General features: G+C 35.9%; 1 protein-coding gene across 1 annotated transcript; it reads left to right on the top strand.

The window, feature by feature from the left end:
- Positions 1-16,516: 16,516 nt before the first annotated feature.
- LOC107760438 (transcription factor MYB80-like) lies at positions 16,517-19,167 on the top strand. The gene is made up of 3 exons (XM_016578483.2): positions 16,517-16,746; positions 17,148-17,277; positions 18,419-19,167. Exons 1-3 carry the CDS (start codon positions 16,614-16,616, stop codon positions 19,122-19,124), a joined length of 969 nt encoding a protein of 322 aa, XP_016433969.1. The 5' UTR covers positions 16,517-16,613; the 3' UTR covers positions 19,125-19,167.
- Positions 19,168-19,403: the final 236 nt, after the last annotated feature.

The raw sequence follows: 19,403 nt of genomic DNA, 5'->3' as shown, positions 1-19,403 counted from the left end.
TAAATCTAGCTATTTTTGAATTTCAGCCGAAATTGTTGTATAAGCAAACATTTGAAAAATTAACCTAAATAGCTGCACATCTAACCACTTAATATATATATATATATATATATATATATATATATATATATATAATTTATTATTTAATATAATATGTATATAATCATGTATAATCAATATAAAATTTATGTATACCGGCTAGAAAAAATAAATAATGAATTTGACTGACTATTTTTTATAGAAATCCCTAAACATTTTAGTGATCAGGTGTTTTTTCCACTATGATAAGCAATGGCGTACTCGGACTTTTATGCAAGTGTTATCACAATTGAACTAGTAGACGAGTTTAGATTTGAGTATGTGGAGGTGTTATAAGGGCTCTATTTCTATTCAAAATTGATGTTTTGTTAGTATTAGTTTTGGAAAAAACATTATATGCTTACGCATGCATATATTTTGTTTTTTTAGTTTTAATTGTTGAAGTAAAGTTAAGCAAAAAAGGAGAAGAGTCTTGGTGAGTTGAATTCTACATCTAGTGTGGGTATTGTAATCACGCCCAACTCTAGACCTGAAAAGGATAAGCGGTCGCTGTAAATATAATCCGGTCTAAAAGTTCGGAGTCGAATCTCACAAAGAACCAAGGGTTAGCTATATTTATTCACTATCACCAAGAATACAAGCTTGAACAATTCCTAACTTATAGATATTAAAATTCTTGTGTTTAACTAACTAACTAACAAATTAAAATAATAAATTAATACTAAAGATACTACATGTTGGAGAAAAGATTAAGGAGGTCTAGAGTTATGATTTTTCCAATTGTCTGACTGCTTCCCGCTATGTCTTCTATAATTTCACCTAAGTATTCTCTACCGATCATGAGCGCTCTGCGTGTTGAAATTCTCTCCCGAGTAATTACGACAATTTACTAGACATACTCTCACGAGTTATGCTAGCTGGCTTTAATTACAGCTCATTTAGATCGCACCCAAGGTTTCGTTATCCCTAATCCCATCTTTAAATCCTTGGTTATTGATTCCTCACATACGTCGGGAGTGATGTTGTTCAACAACTACCTAAATATGCACTCTCTCCCGAGTAATACATACTAAATAGGCACAGCTAATTGAGGTCCTTCAATCAACCACAAGAATAATATAGTTGAACAAATAGAGAAAATACTACGGCTCAATTATATAAAAATATAACAAGAATTTATCCTAGAAAAAGTTCCATCAAAACCCTAAAAACAAATTAGATATTCATAATATTATGTAAAACTATAATACGAAAAGTCATAACCAACAATAAAAAATAGGAAGAGGAAGGAAAAACTCAAAGAAGAATTTCCCGCCTTGCTCCTATTGTGTCTCTGCCTCCTTAGGCCGAATCTGTGTCAAAAATTGGTCTCCTCCCCTCAAAATACCATTTTTCCATGTATATATACCAAGTAGGGTCGGGGCCAAATAGTTATACCTTCTCCTACACGAAAAAGGACAAGTTTACAGGCATGGACGTCCGCCGCCGCGATACGGGCGCGATACTTTCCCAGTGTACTGCCTCAGTCCGCAATTGTGGTTTCAACCGCATTTTTCACCCTGTTCTGTTTGAAATTTGGAAAAACATAAAACATCAAAGTTGTAGCCTTTGCGTTATCTTTTTAACTATATATTGTGGAGCCCAAATAGAATTATGAGCGAAAGGTTATTTGTATTTTACTAGACAAAGTGCAATATGCTTACTCGGTTCTTCGCTTTGTTGCTCTATCATCCGTTGATCCCCGAATACGACCCCGACTTAATTCCTTGGGCTTTTAATCAGAATTCAAAGCTCCAAATCACTTGAATTCATTCCATAACATCTACATAGCTCGAAATCACTCCTACAAGGCATAAAACACACAATTAGTGCAAGACACTAGCGATAAAGCTCAAACTCAATTAAAGTGCAGTAAATTTGAGTGTAATAAGCGACTAAAATACATACCTATAGCCTATCATCAACACCCCACACTTAAATCATTGCTCGTCCTCGAGCAATCAAACTACACTTTTTTATAGACACGACATTTTTAAACAATTCTCCTAACTCATCTCACCAAGAGTATTTAAAATAGACTAAGCACAAAAGTGCAACATCTTCACCTCAAGATTTGACTCACAAATACCAGACATTATTCACAACTCACACATTTACTCTAACATAGAGGTCACTGACATTACATTTCCTTCATGAATCAAGTGCCCTCACACAACAAAAGAGTGTAGTTCCACACAATAAAATTTAAGAACACTTAGGAACTCAAGATAGAAAAAATTCATTCACTCTCAGAATTAACATTCATATGCCACAAAAGATGCACCGTAAGCTTTCCCGTAGTGTAATACTCCACTAATGTAGCTCATTCAATCTAGGATCAATTAGGACTTTATTTGGTTGTAATGTAGGCTACGGGATGGGTAGGATACATTTAGATATAAGAGTAACTACTCCTTTCTAAGCACTTTAATACATATACTTTAACATTTAAACCACATACTTATGTCAAACCAAACTCCACCTTCACATCAATGTATATTACCCCATACTTTTTTAAGCACAATTACATCAAGAATCACCACTTATTAAAGGAATACCTTTTTTTTCACAGCAATACAACTATTTTTTTTCAATTCAAGTGCACCTTTCTCCTCATTTCATTATTTCCACTCAAAAGCCAAACCAACCACACCACACTTCAACGTTTACATAAATCACCACAATTCAAGTGCTCATGAGAGGTTAGAAGGGTCAAATAGATGGTTAATTCAAACAAATGGATAGGCTTGTAATGTGTTTGCCAAAGAAACAGAATTACAGGCTCAAATGGGTTAACTACGATACATAAAAATTAGGTGGGTAAAATATACATATCTGGCTCAACAAAGAAACGCTTATATCACTTCTAAGACTGAACAAAACTACTATTTCGCTTTGCAAACACACAGGGAAAGTTCTAGACATCAAATGCAATGCACAGAATAACACTCAAACCTCACACACACATGGCACATAACTCACTCAGGATTGGATTCATCAAGACACTCTAATCAAAGCATTTAAGTAAAGTAAGATCATAAAATTTAAGATACTTATACAAGAGTCAAAAACGGAGTCTAAGCGTCACAACCAAAGTACTTACTATTCTCCAGGCATAACAAAGTCAAGAGATATTACTTCAATTCAAAATACAACACAATGGCTCCTGCTCCCAAAAAAAACCTAACTACACTCGATTCAAAAAAAACCCTTGGAAAAGAACTGTGGTTTAAATAAAAACCAAGGGGTAATTGCTACACTACCTAACAAAAGAAAATCTTTTTGTTTTTTTCCTTTAGACTAGATCCATCGTCGGGAAAAGTCCGATCATTTAAAAAAATATATTATTTAATTAAACTAACACATCTAAAGCAGCATCAAAAGTCAACCAGACAATCTCCTCACCCCACACTTAAAATTGTGCTTTGTCCCCAATGCACAACAACCATAAGAGGGTAAGAGAAACTCCCTGGTAGGCCAAAGGCCGAAGCACTAGCAGTTCATAGGATACTCAAACTTCTCCCAGGCTTGGTCCTTCGTGCGGGTACCTCACACTCTGTTCCAACCATCTGGTTTGCTGTTGCATCCTTCCAATAGCTTTACTTTCCATGCTCCTAAAAAATTAAAAATCGGCACGACAAAAATAATACAATAAAAAAAATTATCAAAAAAGTAAAACAAATCAGTAAAGTTGTGTTGCCTCCCAACAAGCGCTTGATTTAACGTCGCGGCACGACGTGAATCACTTTTTGCCTCCATTTCGAGCTTATAATTGGACCCCAAGTTTTAATTCTATCCTATGATCATGCTCCTGGGTGGTGGAACGAATCTGACTTGCCCAATAAAACAATGTAGTATTCTGCACATCTTGGCCTTTGGATGAGATGTGTATTCCCGACTTTCTGGCAGAAAATATTCCAGAATGTAGGCACCTTGTTCCTTATTCCTAGACTCCTCAAGTGACTCGGATGACTCTATTTTTATATTATCATCCAAATACAATGCGGAAAAATGCTTGGAGTATTGACCAATGCGCTCAACAACAAGAACAATGGGACTGTCTACATTCTCAACACTAATGACAATAGATTCAACTAAATATGCATCCTCAATATCCTTGGTTGACTCTAGTATCTCTTCTACAACATCGACATCCTCAAAATCTAGTGCGATTGATTGTTGATGTTCTACTCTGGCCTTCTCCTCTAGCTCATCCTAGTATTTTTTTTAAATCCTCCAGTATAATGGCAATTTTTGCAGCCAAATCATGCTCATATTGGCTACTATCCACAATATCAATTTGTTGCGCTTTACAAGGTTCAATTAATTTATTCGCTTGAGCCTCCAAGTTGTGAATAGTTGCATCTTGCCTTTGTATTTCCCGTGGTCTCTTATCATGTAGTTCCATGCAATACTTTAAAATATCTTTGATCTTTTTCCAGTCATCATCCCTGGGTTCTTTATTCCTATTAACTTTACAAGAAAAAGAAGAACCATCAAATGATAAGAACTATAAGCACAACCATGAAAGTGACCATCTTGACCACCACATATATCACACACATTCCACATATAAGATTGAGTTGGTGCACAAAACTCGCTCTCGGAAATATTTTGATAATTTTGCCCTGGGTGGTTTCCTTCACAATATGTATAAGGAGGATTAAAATCAGAATTACCAACATCAAAATTCTCATAATTCCATGATGTCATGTCTCTCAGATCAAAAATAAAAGAATTTAAAATAAATAAATAATCAAATACACGAAAACCAAAATAACAGTTACAACTTGCAACCTAGAAATATGTAGACCTACAGCTACACCGTTAGTTTTCCGACAACGGCGCCAAAATTTGATCACGCCCAACTCTAGTCCTAAAAAGGATAAACGATCGCTGCAAATATAATCTGTTCTAAAGGCCCGGAGTCAAATCCCACAGAGAACCAAGGCTTAGCTACAGTTGTTCACTATCACCAAGAATACAAGCTTGAACAATTCCTAACTTATAGATATTAAAATTTTTGTGTTTAACTAACTAATTAGCAAATTAAAATAATAAATTAACACTAAAGATACTACAGGTTGGAGAAAAGATTAAGGAGGTCTAGAGTTAAGATTTCTCCAACTGTCGGACTCATTCCCGCTATGTCTTCTATAATTTCGCCTAAGTATTCTCTACCGATCATAAGTGCTCTGCGTGTTGTAATTCTCTCACGAGTAACTATGACAATTTACTAGACATACCCTCCTGAGTTACGCTAGCTAGCTTTAATTACAGCTCACTTAGATCGCACCCAAAGTTTCGTTATCCCTAATCCCACCTTTAAACCCTTGGTTATTGATTCTTCACATATGTCAGGAGTGATATTGTTCAATAACTACCTAAATATGCACTCTCTCCTGAGTAATACACTAAATAGGCACAACTAATTGAGGGCCCTTCAATCAACCACAAGAATAATATAGTTGAACAAATAGAGAAAATACTACTGCTCAATTATATAAAAATATAACAAGAATTTATCCTACAAAAGGTTCCATCAAAACCCTAGAAAACAAATTAGCTATTCATAATAGAATGTAAAACTACAATGCGAAAAGTCATAACCAATAATGAAAAATAGGAAGAGGAAGGAAAAACTCGTAGAAGAATTTCCCGCCTTGCTCCAATTGTGTCTCTGCCTTCTTAGGTCGAATCTGTGTCAAAAATTGATCTCCTCCCCTCAAAATACCGATTTCCATATATATATATATATCCATATATATATACCAAGTAGGGTCGGGCCCAAATAATTATACCTTCTCCTATGCGAAAAAGGACAAGTTTCCAGGCCTGGAGGTCCGCAATTGTGGTACGGGCGCGATACTTTCCCAGTGTACTGCCTCAGTCCGCGTCAGGTTCGTGGTCGCGATTTCGACCGCATATTTTACCCTGTTCATTTTGAAATTTGGAAAAACGTAAAACATAAAGGTTGTAGGCCTTTGAGTTAGCTTTCCTATCATATATTGTGGAGCCAAAATGTATTTTTGAATGAAAAGTTATCTGCATTTTACTAGACAGCACACAATATGCCTACTCGATTCTTCGCTTTGTTGCTCTATCATCCGTTGATCCCCGAATACGATCCCGACTTAATTCCGGGATTTTACTCAAACTTAAAAGCTCCAAATCACTTGAATTCATTCCATAACATCTACATAACTTGGAATCACTCCTACAAGGCATAAAACATACAATTAGTGTAAGACACTAGCGATTAAACCTCAAACTCAATTAAAGAGCAGTAAATTTGAGTGTAATAAGCGACTAAAATACGTAATTATAGCCTATCATTTACATCTCACACTTAAACCATTGCTCGTCCTCGAGCAATTAAACTACACTTTTTTATAGACACGACTTTTTTAAACAATTCTCCTAATTCATCACACCAAGAGTATTTAAAATAGACTAAGCACAAAAGCGCAACATTTTCACCTCAAGATTTGACTCACAAGTTCCACGCATTATTCACAACTCACCCACTTACTCTAACATAGAGGTCACTGACACTACCTTTCCTTCATGAATCAAGTGCCCTCACACAACAAAAGAGAGTAGTTCCACACAATGAAATTTAAGAATACTTAGGAACTCAAGATAGAAAGAATTCTCTCACTCTTAGAAATAACATTCATATGCCACAAAAGATGCACTATAAACTTGCCCGTAGTGTACTATTCCACTAATCTAGCTCAATCAATATAGGATCAATTAGGACTTTATTTGATTGTAATGTAGGCAGCGAGACGGGTAGGAAACATTTAGATATAAGAGTAACTACACCTCCCTACGCACTTTAATACATATACTTTAACATTCAAACCACATACTTATGTCAAACCAAACTCCACCTTCACATCAATGCATATTACCCCATACTTCTTTATGCACAATTACATCAAGAGTCACCACTTACTAAAGGGATACTTTTTTTCACAGCAATACAACTATTTATTTTTTCAATTCAAGTGGCTCTTTCTTGTTCAAAACAGTGCACCTTTCTCCTGATTTCATTAGTTCCTCTCAAAAGCCAAACCAATCACCCCCACACTTTAACCTTTACATAAATCATCTCAATTCAAGTGCTCATGGAAGGTTAGAAGGTTTAAATAGATGGTTAATTCAAACAAATGGGTAAGGCTTGTAATGTGGTTGCCAAAGAAACAGAATTACAGTCTCAAATGGGTTAACTACGATACATAACAATTAGGTGGGTAAAATATAAATATCTGGCTCAACAAAGAAATGCCTATACCACTTCTAAAACTAAACAAAACTACTATTTCGCTTTGCAAACACACAGGGCAAGTTCTAGGCATCAAATGCAATGCACAGAATAACACCCAAACCTCACACACATATGGCACATAACTCACTCAAGATTGGATTCATCAAGACACTCTAGTCAAAGCAGTTAAGAAAAGTTAAGATCATAAAATTTAAGGTGATTATACAAGAGTCAAAAACTGAGCCTAAGCGTCACAACCAAAGTACTCATTATTCTCAAGGAATAACAAAGTCAAGAGATATTGCTTCAATTCAAAATACAACACAATGACTCCTACTCCCAAAAAAAAACTAACTACACTTGGTTCAAACAAAACCCTTGGAAAAGAACCGTGGTTTAAAGAAAAATCAAGGGGTAATTGCTACACTACCTAACAAAAGAAAATCTTTTTGTTTTTTTTTTAGACTTAAATCCCTCAAGAAAATTGTCTAATACATCCATCGTCGGGAAAAGTCCAATCTTTTAAAAAAAATATTATTTAATTAAACTAACACATCTAAAGTAGCATGAAAAGTCACCCAGACAATCTCCTCACCCCACACTTAAAATTGTGCATTGTCCCCAATGCACAGCATAACCATAAGAGGGTAACAGAAACTCCCTGGTATGCCAAAGGCCGACGCACTAGCAGTTCATGACTCAAACTTCTCCCAGGCTTGGTCCTTCGTGCGGGTACCTCACACTTTGTTCCAACCATCTGGTTTGATGTTGCATCCTTCCAATAGCTTTACTTTCCATGCTCCTAAAAAATTAAAAATCGGCACTACAAAAATAATACAATAAAAAAATTATCAAAAAAGTAAAACAAATCAGTAAAGTTGTGTTGCCTCCCATAAAGCGCTTGATTCGCGAATCACTTTTTGCCTCCACTTCAAACTTATAAATTGGACCCCAAGTTTTGATTTTGCTCTATGATCATGCTCCTGGGGTGGTGGAATGAATCTGACTGGCCCAATAAAATAATATAGTATTTTGCACTTCTTGTCCTTTGGATGAGATGTGTATTCCCGACTTTCTGGCAAGAAGCATTCCAGAATGTAGGCACCTTGTTCCTCATTCCTTGACTCCTCAAGTGGCTCAGACGACTTTATTTTCATATCATCATCCAAACACAATGTGGAAAAATACTTGGAGTGTGGACCAATGCGCTCAACTACAAGAACAATGGGACTATCTACATTCTCAACACTAATGACAATAGATTAAACTAAATATGTATCCTCAATATCCTTGGTTTACTCTAGTATCTCTTCTACAACATCGACATCCTCAAAATCTAGTGCGATTGATTGTTGGTGTTCTACTCTGGCCTTCTCCTCTATCTCATCCTAGTATTTTTTTAAATCCTCCAATATAATGGTGATTTCTGCAGCCAATTCATGCTCATATTGGCTACTATCCACACTATCAACTTGTTGCGCTTTACAAGGTTCAATTAATTTATTCGCTTGAGCCTCCAAGTTGTGAATAGTTGCATCTTGCCTTTGTATTTCCCGTGGTCTCTTATCATGTAGTTCCATGCAATACTTTAAAATATCTTTGATCTATTTCCGGTCATCACCCCTGGGCTCTTTATTCCTATTAACTTTACAAGAAAAAGAAGAACCATCAAATGATAAGAACTATAAGAACAACCATAAAAGTGACCATCTTGACCACCACATATATCACACACATTCCACATATAAGAATGAGTTGGTGCACAGTACTCGCTCTCGGGAATATTTTGATAATTTTGCCCTGAGTGGTTTCCTTCACAATATGCATAGGGAGGATTAAAAGCAGAATTACCAACATCAAAATTCTCAGAATTCCATGATGCCATGTCTCTCAGAACAAAAATAAAAGAATTTAAAATAAATAAATAATCAAATACACGAAAACAAAAATAACAGTTCAAACTTGCAACCTAGAAATATGTACACCTACATCTACACCGTTAGTTTTCCGGCAACGACGCCAAAATTTGATCACGCCCAACTCTAGTCCTAAAAAGGATAATCGGTCGCTGCAAATATAATCTGATCTAAAAGTCCGGAGTCAAATCCCACAGAGAACCAAGGCTTAGCTACAGTTGTTCACTATCACCAAGAATATAAGCTTGAACAATTCCTAACTTATAGATATTAAAATTTTTGTATTTAACTAACTAATTAGCAAATTAAAATAATAAATTAACACTAAAGATATTATAGTTTGGAGAAAAGATTAAGGAGGTTTAGAGTTAAGATTTCTCCAATTGTCGGACTCATTCCCGCTATGTCTTCTATTATTTCACCTAAGTATTCTCTACCGATCATGAGTGCTCTGCGTGTTGTAATTCTCTCCCGAGTAATTATGACAATTTACTAGACATACTCTCTTGAGTTACGCTAGCTAGCTTTAATTACAGCTCACTAGATCACACCCAAAGTTTCGTTATCCCAAATCCCACCTTTAAACCCTTGGTTATTGATTCTTCACATACGTCAGGAGTGATATTGTTCAATAACTACCTAAATATGCACTCTCTCTTGAGTAATACACTAAATAGGCACAGCTAATTGAGGGCCCTTCAATCAACCACAAGAATAATATAGTTGAACAAATAGAGAAAATACTACTGCTCAATTATATAATAATATAACAAGAATTTATCCTACAAAAGGTTTCATCAAAATCCTAGAAAACAAATTAGCTATTCATAATAGAATGTAAAACTACAATGCGAAAAGTCATAACTAATAATGAAAAATAGGAAGAGGAAGGAAAAACTCGTAGAAGAATTTCCCACCTTGCTCCAATTGTATCTCTACCTTCTTAGGTCGAATTTGTGTCAAAAATTGATCTCCTTCCCTCAAAATACCGATTTCCATATATATATATATATATATATATATAAGTAGGGTCGGGCCCAAATAATTATACCTTCTCCTACACGAAAAAGGACAAGTTTCCAGGCCTGGAGGTCCGCGGCTGCGGTACGGGAGCGATACTTTCCCAGTGTACTGCCTCAGTCCGCATCAGGTTCGTGGTCGCAATTTCGACCGCATATTTAACCCTGTTCCTTTTGAAATTTGGAAAAACGTAAAACATAAAGATTGTAGGCCTTTGAGTTATCTTTCCCACCATATATTGTGGAGCCAAAATAGATTTCTGAGTAGACAGCACGCAATATGTCTACTCGATTCTTCGCTTTGTTGTTCTATCATCCGTTGATCCCCGAATACGATCCCGACTTAATTCCGGGCTTTTAATCAAACCTAAAATCTCCAAATCACTTGAATTCATTCCATAATATCTACATAGCTTGTAATCACTCCTACAAGGCATAAAACATACAATTAGTGTAAGACACTAGCGATTAAACCTCAAACTTAATTAAAGTGCAGTAAATTTGAGTGTAATAAGCGACTAAAATACGTAATTATAGCCTATCATTAACACCCCACACTTAAACCATTGCTCGTCCTCGAGCAATTAAACTACATTTTTTTATAGACACAACATTTTTAAACAATTCTCCTAACTCATCACACCAAGAGTATTTAAAATAGACTAAGCACAAAAGTGCAACATCTTCACCTCAAGATTTGACTCACAAGTTCCACGCATTATTCACAACTCACACATTTACTCTAACATAGAGGTCACTGACATTACCTTTCTTTCATGAATCAAGTGCCCTCACACAACAAAAGAGTGTAGTTCTACACAATAAAATTTAAGAACACTTAGGAACTCAAGATAGAAAAAATTCATTCACTCTCAGAAATAACATTCATATGCCACAAAAGATGCACCGTAAACTTGCCCGTAGTGTAATACTCCACTAATCTAGCTCATTCAATCTAGGATCAATTAGGACTATATTTGGTTGTAATGTAGGCTGCGAGACGGGTAGGATACATTTAGATATAAGAGTAACTACACCTCCCTAAGCACTTTAATACATATACTTTAACATTCAAACCATATACTTATGTCAAACCAAACTCCACCTTCACATCAATGTATATTACCTCATACTTCTTTAAGCACAATTACATCAAGAGTCACCACTTACTAAAGGGATACTTTTTTTTCACAGCAATACAACTATTTTTTTTTCCAATTCAAGTGGCTCTTACTTGTTCAAAACAGTGCAACTCAAAAGCCAAACCAACTATCCCCACACTTTAACCTTTACATAAATCATCTCAATTCAAGTGCTCATGGAAGGTTAGAAGATATAAATAGATGGTTAATTCAAACAAATGGGTAAGGCTTGTAATGTGGTTGCCAAAGAAACAGAATTACAGGCTCAAATGGGTTAACTACGATACATAACAATTAGGTGGGTAAAATATACATATCTGGCTCAACAAAGAAATGCATATATCACTTCTAAAACTAAACAAAACTACTATTTCTCTTTGCAAACACACAGGGCAAGTTCTAGGCATCAAATGCAATGCACAGAATTACACCCAAACCTCACACACACATGGCACATAGCTCACTCAAGATTGGATTCATCAAGACACTCTAGTCAAAGTAGTTAAGAAAAGTTAAGATCATAAAATTTAAGGTGCTTATACAAGAGTCAAAAACTGAGCCTAAGCGTCACAACCAAAGTACTCATTATTCTCAAGGAATAACAAAGTCAAAAGATATTGCTTCAATTCAAAATACAACACAATGGCTCCTACTCCCAAAAAAAACTAACTACACCTGGTTCAAACAAAACCCTTGAATAAGAACCGTGGTTTAAAGAAAAACCAAGGGGTAATTACTACACTACATAACAAAAGAAAATCTTTTTGTTTTTTTAGACTTAAATCCCTCAAGAAAATTGTCTAATAGATCCATCGTCGGGAAAAGTCCAATCTTTTAAAAAAAATATTATTTAATTAAACTAACACAGCTAAAGTAGCATGAAAAGTCACCTAGACAATCTCCTCACCCCACACTTAAAATTGTGCATTGTCCCCAATGCACAGCATAACCATAAGAGGGTAAGAGAAACTCCCTGGTATGCCAAAGGCCGACGCACTAGCAGTTCATGGGGTACTCAAACTTCTCCCAAGCTTGGTCCTTCGTGCGGGTACCTCACACTTTGTTCCAACCATCTGGTTTGTTGTTGCATCCTTCCAATAGCTTTACTTTCCATGCTGCTAAAAAATTAAAAATCGGCACTACAAAAATAATACAATAAAAAAATTATCAAAAAAGTAAAACAAATCAGTAAAGTTGTGTTGCCTCCCATAAAGCGCTTGATTCGCGAATCACTTTTTGCCTCCACTTCGAACTTATAAAATGGACCCCAAGTTTTGATTTTGCTCTATGATCATGCTCCTGGAGTGGTGGAATGAATCTGACTGGCCCAATAAAATAATATAGTATTTTGCACTTCTTGGCCTATGGATGAGATGTGTATTCCCGACTTTCTGGCAAGAAGCATTCCAGAATGCAGGCACCTTGTTCCTCATTCCTTGACTCCTCAAGTGGCTCAGACGACTTTATTTTCATATTATCATCCAAACACAATGTGGAAAAATACTTGGAGTGTGGACCAATACGCTCAACTACAAGAACATTGGGACTATCTACATTCTCAACACTAATGACAATAGACTCAGCTAAATATGTATCCTCAATATCCTTAGTTGGCTCTAGTATCTTTTCTACAATATCGACATCCTCAAAATCTAGTGCGATTGATTGTTGGTGTTCTACTCTGGCCTTCTCCTCTAACTCATCCTCATATTTTTTTTAAATCCTCCAGTATAATGGAGATTTCTGCAGCCAATTCATGCTCATATTGTCTACTATCCACAATATCAACTTGTTGCGCTTTACAAGGTTTAATTAATTTATTCGCTTGAGCCTCCAAGTTGTGAATAGTTGTCTCTTGCCTTTGTATTTGTCGTGGTCTCTTATCATATAGTTCCATACAATATTTTAAAATATCTTTGATCTCTTTCCGGTCATCATCCTTGGGTTCTTTGTTCCTATTAACTTTACAAGAAAAAGAAGAACCATCAAAGTAAGGGGTTGGGGGAAGATAAGAACTATAAGCACAACCATGAAAGTGACCATCTTGACCACCACACATATCACACACATTCCACATATAAGATTGAGTTGTTGCACAAAACTCGCTCTCGGGAATATTTTGATAATTTTGCCCTGGGTGGTTTCCTTCACAATATGCATAAGGAGGATTAAAAGCAGAATTACCAACATCAAAATTATCATAATTCCATGATGTCATGTCTCTCAGATCAAAAATAAAAGAATTAAAAATAAATAAATATCAAATACACGAAAACAAAAATAACAGTTCAAACTTGCAACCTAGAAATATGTACACCTACAGCTACACCATTAGTTCCCCGGCAACGGTGCCAAAATTTGATCACGCTCAACTCTAGTCCTAAAAAGATAAGCGGTCACTGCAAATATAATCCGGTCTAAAAGTCAGGAGTCGAATCCTACAGAGAACCAAGGCTTAGCTACAGTTGTTCACTATCACCAAGAATACAAGCTTGAACAATTCCTAACTTATAGATATTAAAATTCTTGTGTTTAACTAACTAACTAACAAATTAAAATAATAAATTAACACTAAAGATACTACAGGTCGGAGAAAAGATTAAGGAGGTATAGAGTTATGATTTTCCCAATTGTCGGACTCATTCCCGCTATGTCTTCTATAATTTTTCCTAAGTATTCTCTACCGATCATGAGCGCTCTGCGTGTTGTAATTCTCTCCCGAGTAATTACGACAATTTACTAGACATACTCCGAGTTACACTAGCTGGATTTAATTACAGCTCACTTAGATCGCACCCAAGGTTTCGTTTTCCCTAATCCCACCTTTAAACCCTTGGTTATTGATTCCTCACATACGTCGGGAGTGATGTTGTTCAACAACTACCTAAATATTCACTCTCTCCCGAGTAATACATACTAAATAGGTACAGCTAATTGAGGTCTCTTCAATCAACCACAAGAATATGTAGTTGAACAAATAGAAAAAATACTACGGCTCAATTATATAAAAATATAACAAGAATTTATCCTACAAAAGGTTCCATCAAAATCCTAGATAACAAATTAGCTATTCATAATAGTATGTAAAATTACAATACGAAAAAGGCATAACCAACACTGAAAAATAGGAAGAGGAAGGAAAAACTCGTAGAAGAATTCCCCCTCTTGCTCCTATTGTATCTTTGCCTTCTTAGGTCGAATCTGTGTCAAAAATTGATCTCCTCCCCTCAAAATATCGTTTTTTCATGTATATATACCAACTAGGGTCGGGCCCAAACAATTATACCTTTTTCTACGCGAAAAAGGACAAGTTTCCAGGCCTGGACGTCGGCGGCTGCGATTTGGGCACGATACTTTCCCAGTGTACTGCCTCAGTTCGCATCAGGTCCGCAATCGCGGTTTCGACCGCATTTTTCACCCTGTTTCGTTTGAAATTTGGACAAATGTAAAACATAAAAATTGTATACCTTTGAGTTAGCTTTCCAACATATATTGTGGAGCCCAAATGGTGTTCTGAGCGAAAAGTTATGTGCATTTTACTAGACAGTGCGCAATATGCCTACTCGATTCTTCACTTTGTTTCTCTATCATCTGTTGATCCCCGAATACGATCCCAACTTAATTCCTTGGGCTTTTACTCAGACTTCAAAGCTCCAAATCATTTGATTTCATTCCATAATATCTACATAGCTCGGAATCATTCCTACAAATCATAAAACACACAATTAGTGCAAGACACTAGATATTAAAGCTCAAACTCAATTAAAGTGCAGTAAATTTGAGTGTAATAAGCAACTAAAATACGTAATTATAACCTATCATCATACTGCAAAGTAAAATTACAAATAATAGACTGAAAGTCTAATCTCCTACTAAGACCTGCAGCTTGGGGCGGAGCTAGAGTACTATTTGGTATAAGTTCGGACGAATTCAGTAACTTATGTTTAGATCATGTATTTTGTACTAACTTTTTTATTGAATATGTGTATAATATTTAATTGCGATTCCAATTACTAAGATGAACTATGGTTTCGATATCATAATTCAGAACCCAAAAACTTCAAGTCCTAGCTCTGCGTCTGAAACTACATCTTATCATTTGTTCATTGGATCTCTATGATTCCTGCAAAAGAGAGTGGCCCTTTATGACAAGTAAACATCAACCAGACACTCTTGAGAAAAATATTCTAATGCAAATGAAAAATGCACCTCTTTGTTAAAAATGCATGTAATTAATATCATGACACAGAAACCATGCACCCACTCGTGCACAAACCTTATAACTTCCGAAAGACTAGCCCAACTCTAAATACCTAAATTCTTAAAATGACATATTTTGCATGTCATCCAATTCTCTGCATAATTTTCACAACAAGTGGAATTCAGAATTTAGAATTTAATTTTAATGGGTTCAATATTTAAGATTTTGTCCATTGAATGTTGTATTATTTAAAAATATGGGTTAAAAATTTAATCATTGTTGAAATTATAGTGATTTTCTCATATATATTTATATTCTATATCGGAAATATTGGGTTCAGTTGGACCAATTGAATTTAGTGGTGGATCTAAAGTGTAACATACGGGTTCACAGGAGCACAATAATTTTTGCCAAAATCTTGTATATGTATTAAAAAATTCACTAAAAAACCTATAAATATTTTACTGTGAACCAGTTTTTATTGTATATTAACTTGAGATCGCTGTAGGAACCTATAAATTTCAAATGCTGGGTATGCCTCTGATCGAACACATACTCCATCTGCCTCCACTAGTAGCCTATGTTGTTTGGATCCTCCAAAGACATGCCACACTTATGTCGGATCCTTAAAAATACTTAACTTTTGAAGGATCCGATGCACACCCGGCGATCCGAGCAACACATATCAGTCAACCCCATAAACACAAACATATAGTGAGAGAGAGTTGACCGGGCGTCTTGTGGGTGAGCTACCGGCCAATATCTCACACGCTCAATAGCGTTGAATTCTTTAATCCTATCATGCACCTTTGATGCATGCCTTTCTAACATTACCCTCTATATATACATTTCTCTATTTGTTTACACCTTACAAGCACCAAATAAAAACTGTTTTCTCCTTCCATTTTTTTTACAACACACTAAGAAAGTAAAAAAGAAAAGAAATTTCAACCTAAGAGAAAAATTTTACTTGCAAATTTACCAATGGGCAGAATCCCTTGTTGTGAAAAAGACAATGTCAAGAGAGGGCAATGGACACCTGAGGAAGATCACAAGCTTTCATCTTACATTGCTCAACATGGAACTCGTAACTGGCGTTTAATTCCTAAGCATGCTGGTACGTACGTCGATTGCGAGCTAATTTCGCCACTGAATGTTCCATTTTCGTTAGAGAAATCGTTAGTACGTCAGTTGGTGCTTTGAAGTTTTATATACGAAAAAGGCAGCCTGGTGCACAAGGCATCCCGCATTCACGCAGGGTCCGGGGAAGGATTGCATCCCCAGCCCCAGGGGTATGATGTAGATAGTCTACCCTAATGCAAGCACTAATTATACATGATTATACACATATTATACATGGATTATACATATATTATATATATGCCGGCTATATTTAGTTTAAGCGGTTGACTGAGCGGCTATCTAGGTTACTTCTTCATAAAATTCCTTAGAAGAATATATGGTGCAAGTTGCAGATATATACATGACTCAAAAGTTTGTTAATTTTCTATTAAACAGGTTTGCAGAGATGTGGAAAGAGTTGCAGATTAAGATGGACAAATTACCTTAGGCCTGATCTTAAACATGGACAGTTTTCAGAGGCAGAAGAGCAGACCATTGTCACACTTCACTCTGTTCTTGGCAATAGGTAAAAACTATAATAATTTAGCTTCTAGAAATTTCTCCCTTAATATTTTTGCCTCATACTGGATAGCAAGGATTCAAAAGCCAATCTAGTGCACTAAGCTTCTGCTATATACACGGGGTTTTGGTAAGGGTCGGACCATATTTGGTCTAATATATACAACATTATTTTTCATTTCGACGAGAGGTTATCTTTATAATTTGAACTCATGATCTCTTGATCACACAAAGATAACTTTTACAGTTGTGCCATAGCTCCCTTCCAATGACATAAGAGGAAATATTGTACAGCCAGTTTCAGTGATTGAGGTGTAATCAATGAGATATCAAGGACCTATTACCATATTTCCAATTACCCGTTATTTCACAATTTCTTCTAATTTAACTTTTGTGCCTTCCAATATGAGTAGCATCAATTAGACTGTGTTTATCACACTAATTCATATGGTTACTCCGTCAAGGGAGGAGGTATTATTCTTAGCAAGGGTTCAACATTTACTATATATCTAATTTTTTAGGATAGCCTGATATATAAGGTATTCTGCGTTCATGCAGGGTCCAGGGAAGGGTGAACGCAAGGTCCAGGGAAGGGCCGCACCCCAGGGGGTGTGATATAGACACCCTATCCTAATGCAAGCATTAGTGCAGGGTCCAGAGAAGGGTCGTACCCCAGGGGGTGTGATGTAGACAGCCTACCCTACTACAAGCATTAGTGGTTGCTTCTATGGCTCGAACCCGACCTATAGGTCAGACAACTTTACCGTTGTTCCACCCTACTAATTCATATGGTTACTCAGTCAATGGAAGAGGCATTATTTTTAACAAGGGGGTTCAACATCTGGTATATATCAATATTTAGGTCAGCCCGGTGTACAAGGCATCCTGCGTTCACGCAGGGTCCAGAGAAAGGTTGTACCTCAAGGGTGTGATATAGACCGCCTACCCTAATGCAAGCGTTGATGACTGATTCCACGACTCGAATGACCTATAGGTCATACGGAGACAACTTTACCATTGCTCCAAGGCTCCCCTACCATATAAATTAAAAAATAATTTGACCTTATATAACAATGTGATTTTCTAGCCCTTTCGTCCCTCTATAGCTCTGCCCCTGACTCAATGCTTGTCCAACTTTTTTCCAACAGATGGTCAGTGATTGCTGCTCAGTTGCCAGGCCGCACAGACAATGATGTCAAGAATCACTGGAACACAAAGCTGAAAAAGAAGTTATCTGGAATGGGAATTGATCCAGTAACACACAAGCCATTTTCTCACTTAATAAGTGAAATTGCAAATACATTATCTCCACCACAAGTTCCTCATTTAGCTGAAGCAGCGCTAGGATGTTTCAAAGATGAAATGCTCCATCTTTTGACGAAAAAACGTATCGGTTTTCAGTTTCAATTTCAGCAATTTGGAATGGCAAGTACTGCTACAACAGCACCAAATAATGTACCGAGTACTAGTGTCAAACATGAAGATAACAAAGATGAAACTATTGAGAAAATTAAGTATGGATTATCAAGAGCAATTAAAGAACCTGAAATGTTAAATCCTATCAAGAATTGGGACACTAGTAATTTTCCTGAAAATGGAGGATTTAATTATAATTTTGCTTCTTTACTTAATGAAGGAGAGGGTTCACCTTGGAACCAAAGTTTGTGTAGTGGAAGTCCATGCACAGCAGGAGGAGAATTACAGCAAAATAAGAGAATTAGCAATGAGAATTGTGGGGAAAATTCTGAGGGTGGAAAAGAAATAGTAACAAGAAATGGATCAACAACTATGTTTAATTCTGATTGTGTTCTTTGGGACATATCTTCTGATGATTTGATGAATCCTATGGTTTGAAAAGATTGTTGTAATAGTACTTGAAATTAATTGCTAGAAGGTAAGAATGTCATACAATAAAGAGAGAATTTAAAATGTATCTCATTCTTGAAATGATCATAATGATAATTTGTCCAATATTTTATTGTTCGTGTTATATTTTATATGATATTTTTTTCTTTAATCAGTTTCAAGACGTAATGACACATCATTTTAATATTTGGAAGTTCTTTAACTTTGAACTTTTCAGTTTACCTTTAATTATAAGTCATAACATACTACTGTAATACTAAAAATTTT

The sequence above is a fragment of the Nicotiana tabacum genome, chromosome 1, assembly GCF_000715075.1.
Source record: "Nicotiana tabacum cultivar K326 chromosome 1, ASM71507v2, whole genome shotgun sequence".
In the NCBI taxonomy this organism is placed as follows: Eukaryota; Viridiplantae; Streptophyta; class Magnoliopsida; order Solanales; family Solanaceae; genus Nicotiana; species Nicotiana tabacum.
Note: the sequence above shows the minus strand (reverse complement) of the source record. Positions and strands in the feature narration are given on the sequence as shown.

Coding starts and splice junctions, on each gene's coding strand:
- LOC107760438 (XM_016578483.2), top strand. CDS start 16,614: ATGGGCAGAATCCCTTGTTGTGAAAAAGACAATGTCAAGAGAGGGCAA. Junction 16,747..17,147: donor TTTAATTCCTAAGCATGCTG/GTACGTACGTCG, acceptor TCTATTAAACAG/GTTTGCAGAGATGTGGAAAG. Junction 17,278..18,418: donor CACTCTGTTCTTGGCAATAG/GTAAAAACTATA, acceptor TTTTTCCAACAG/ATGGTCAGTGATTGCTGCTC.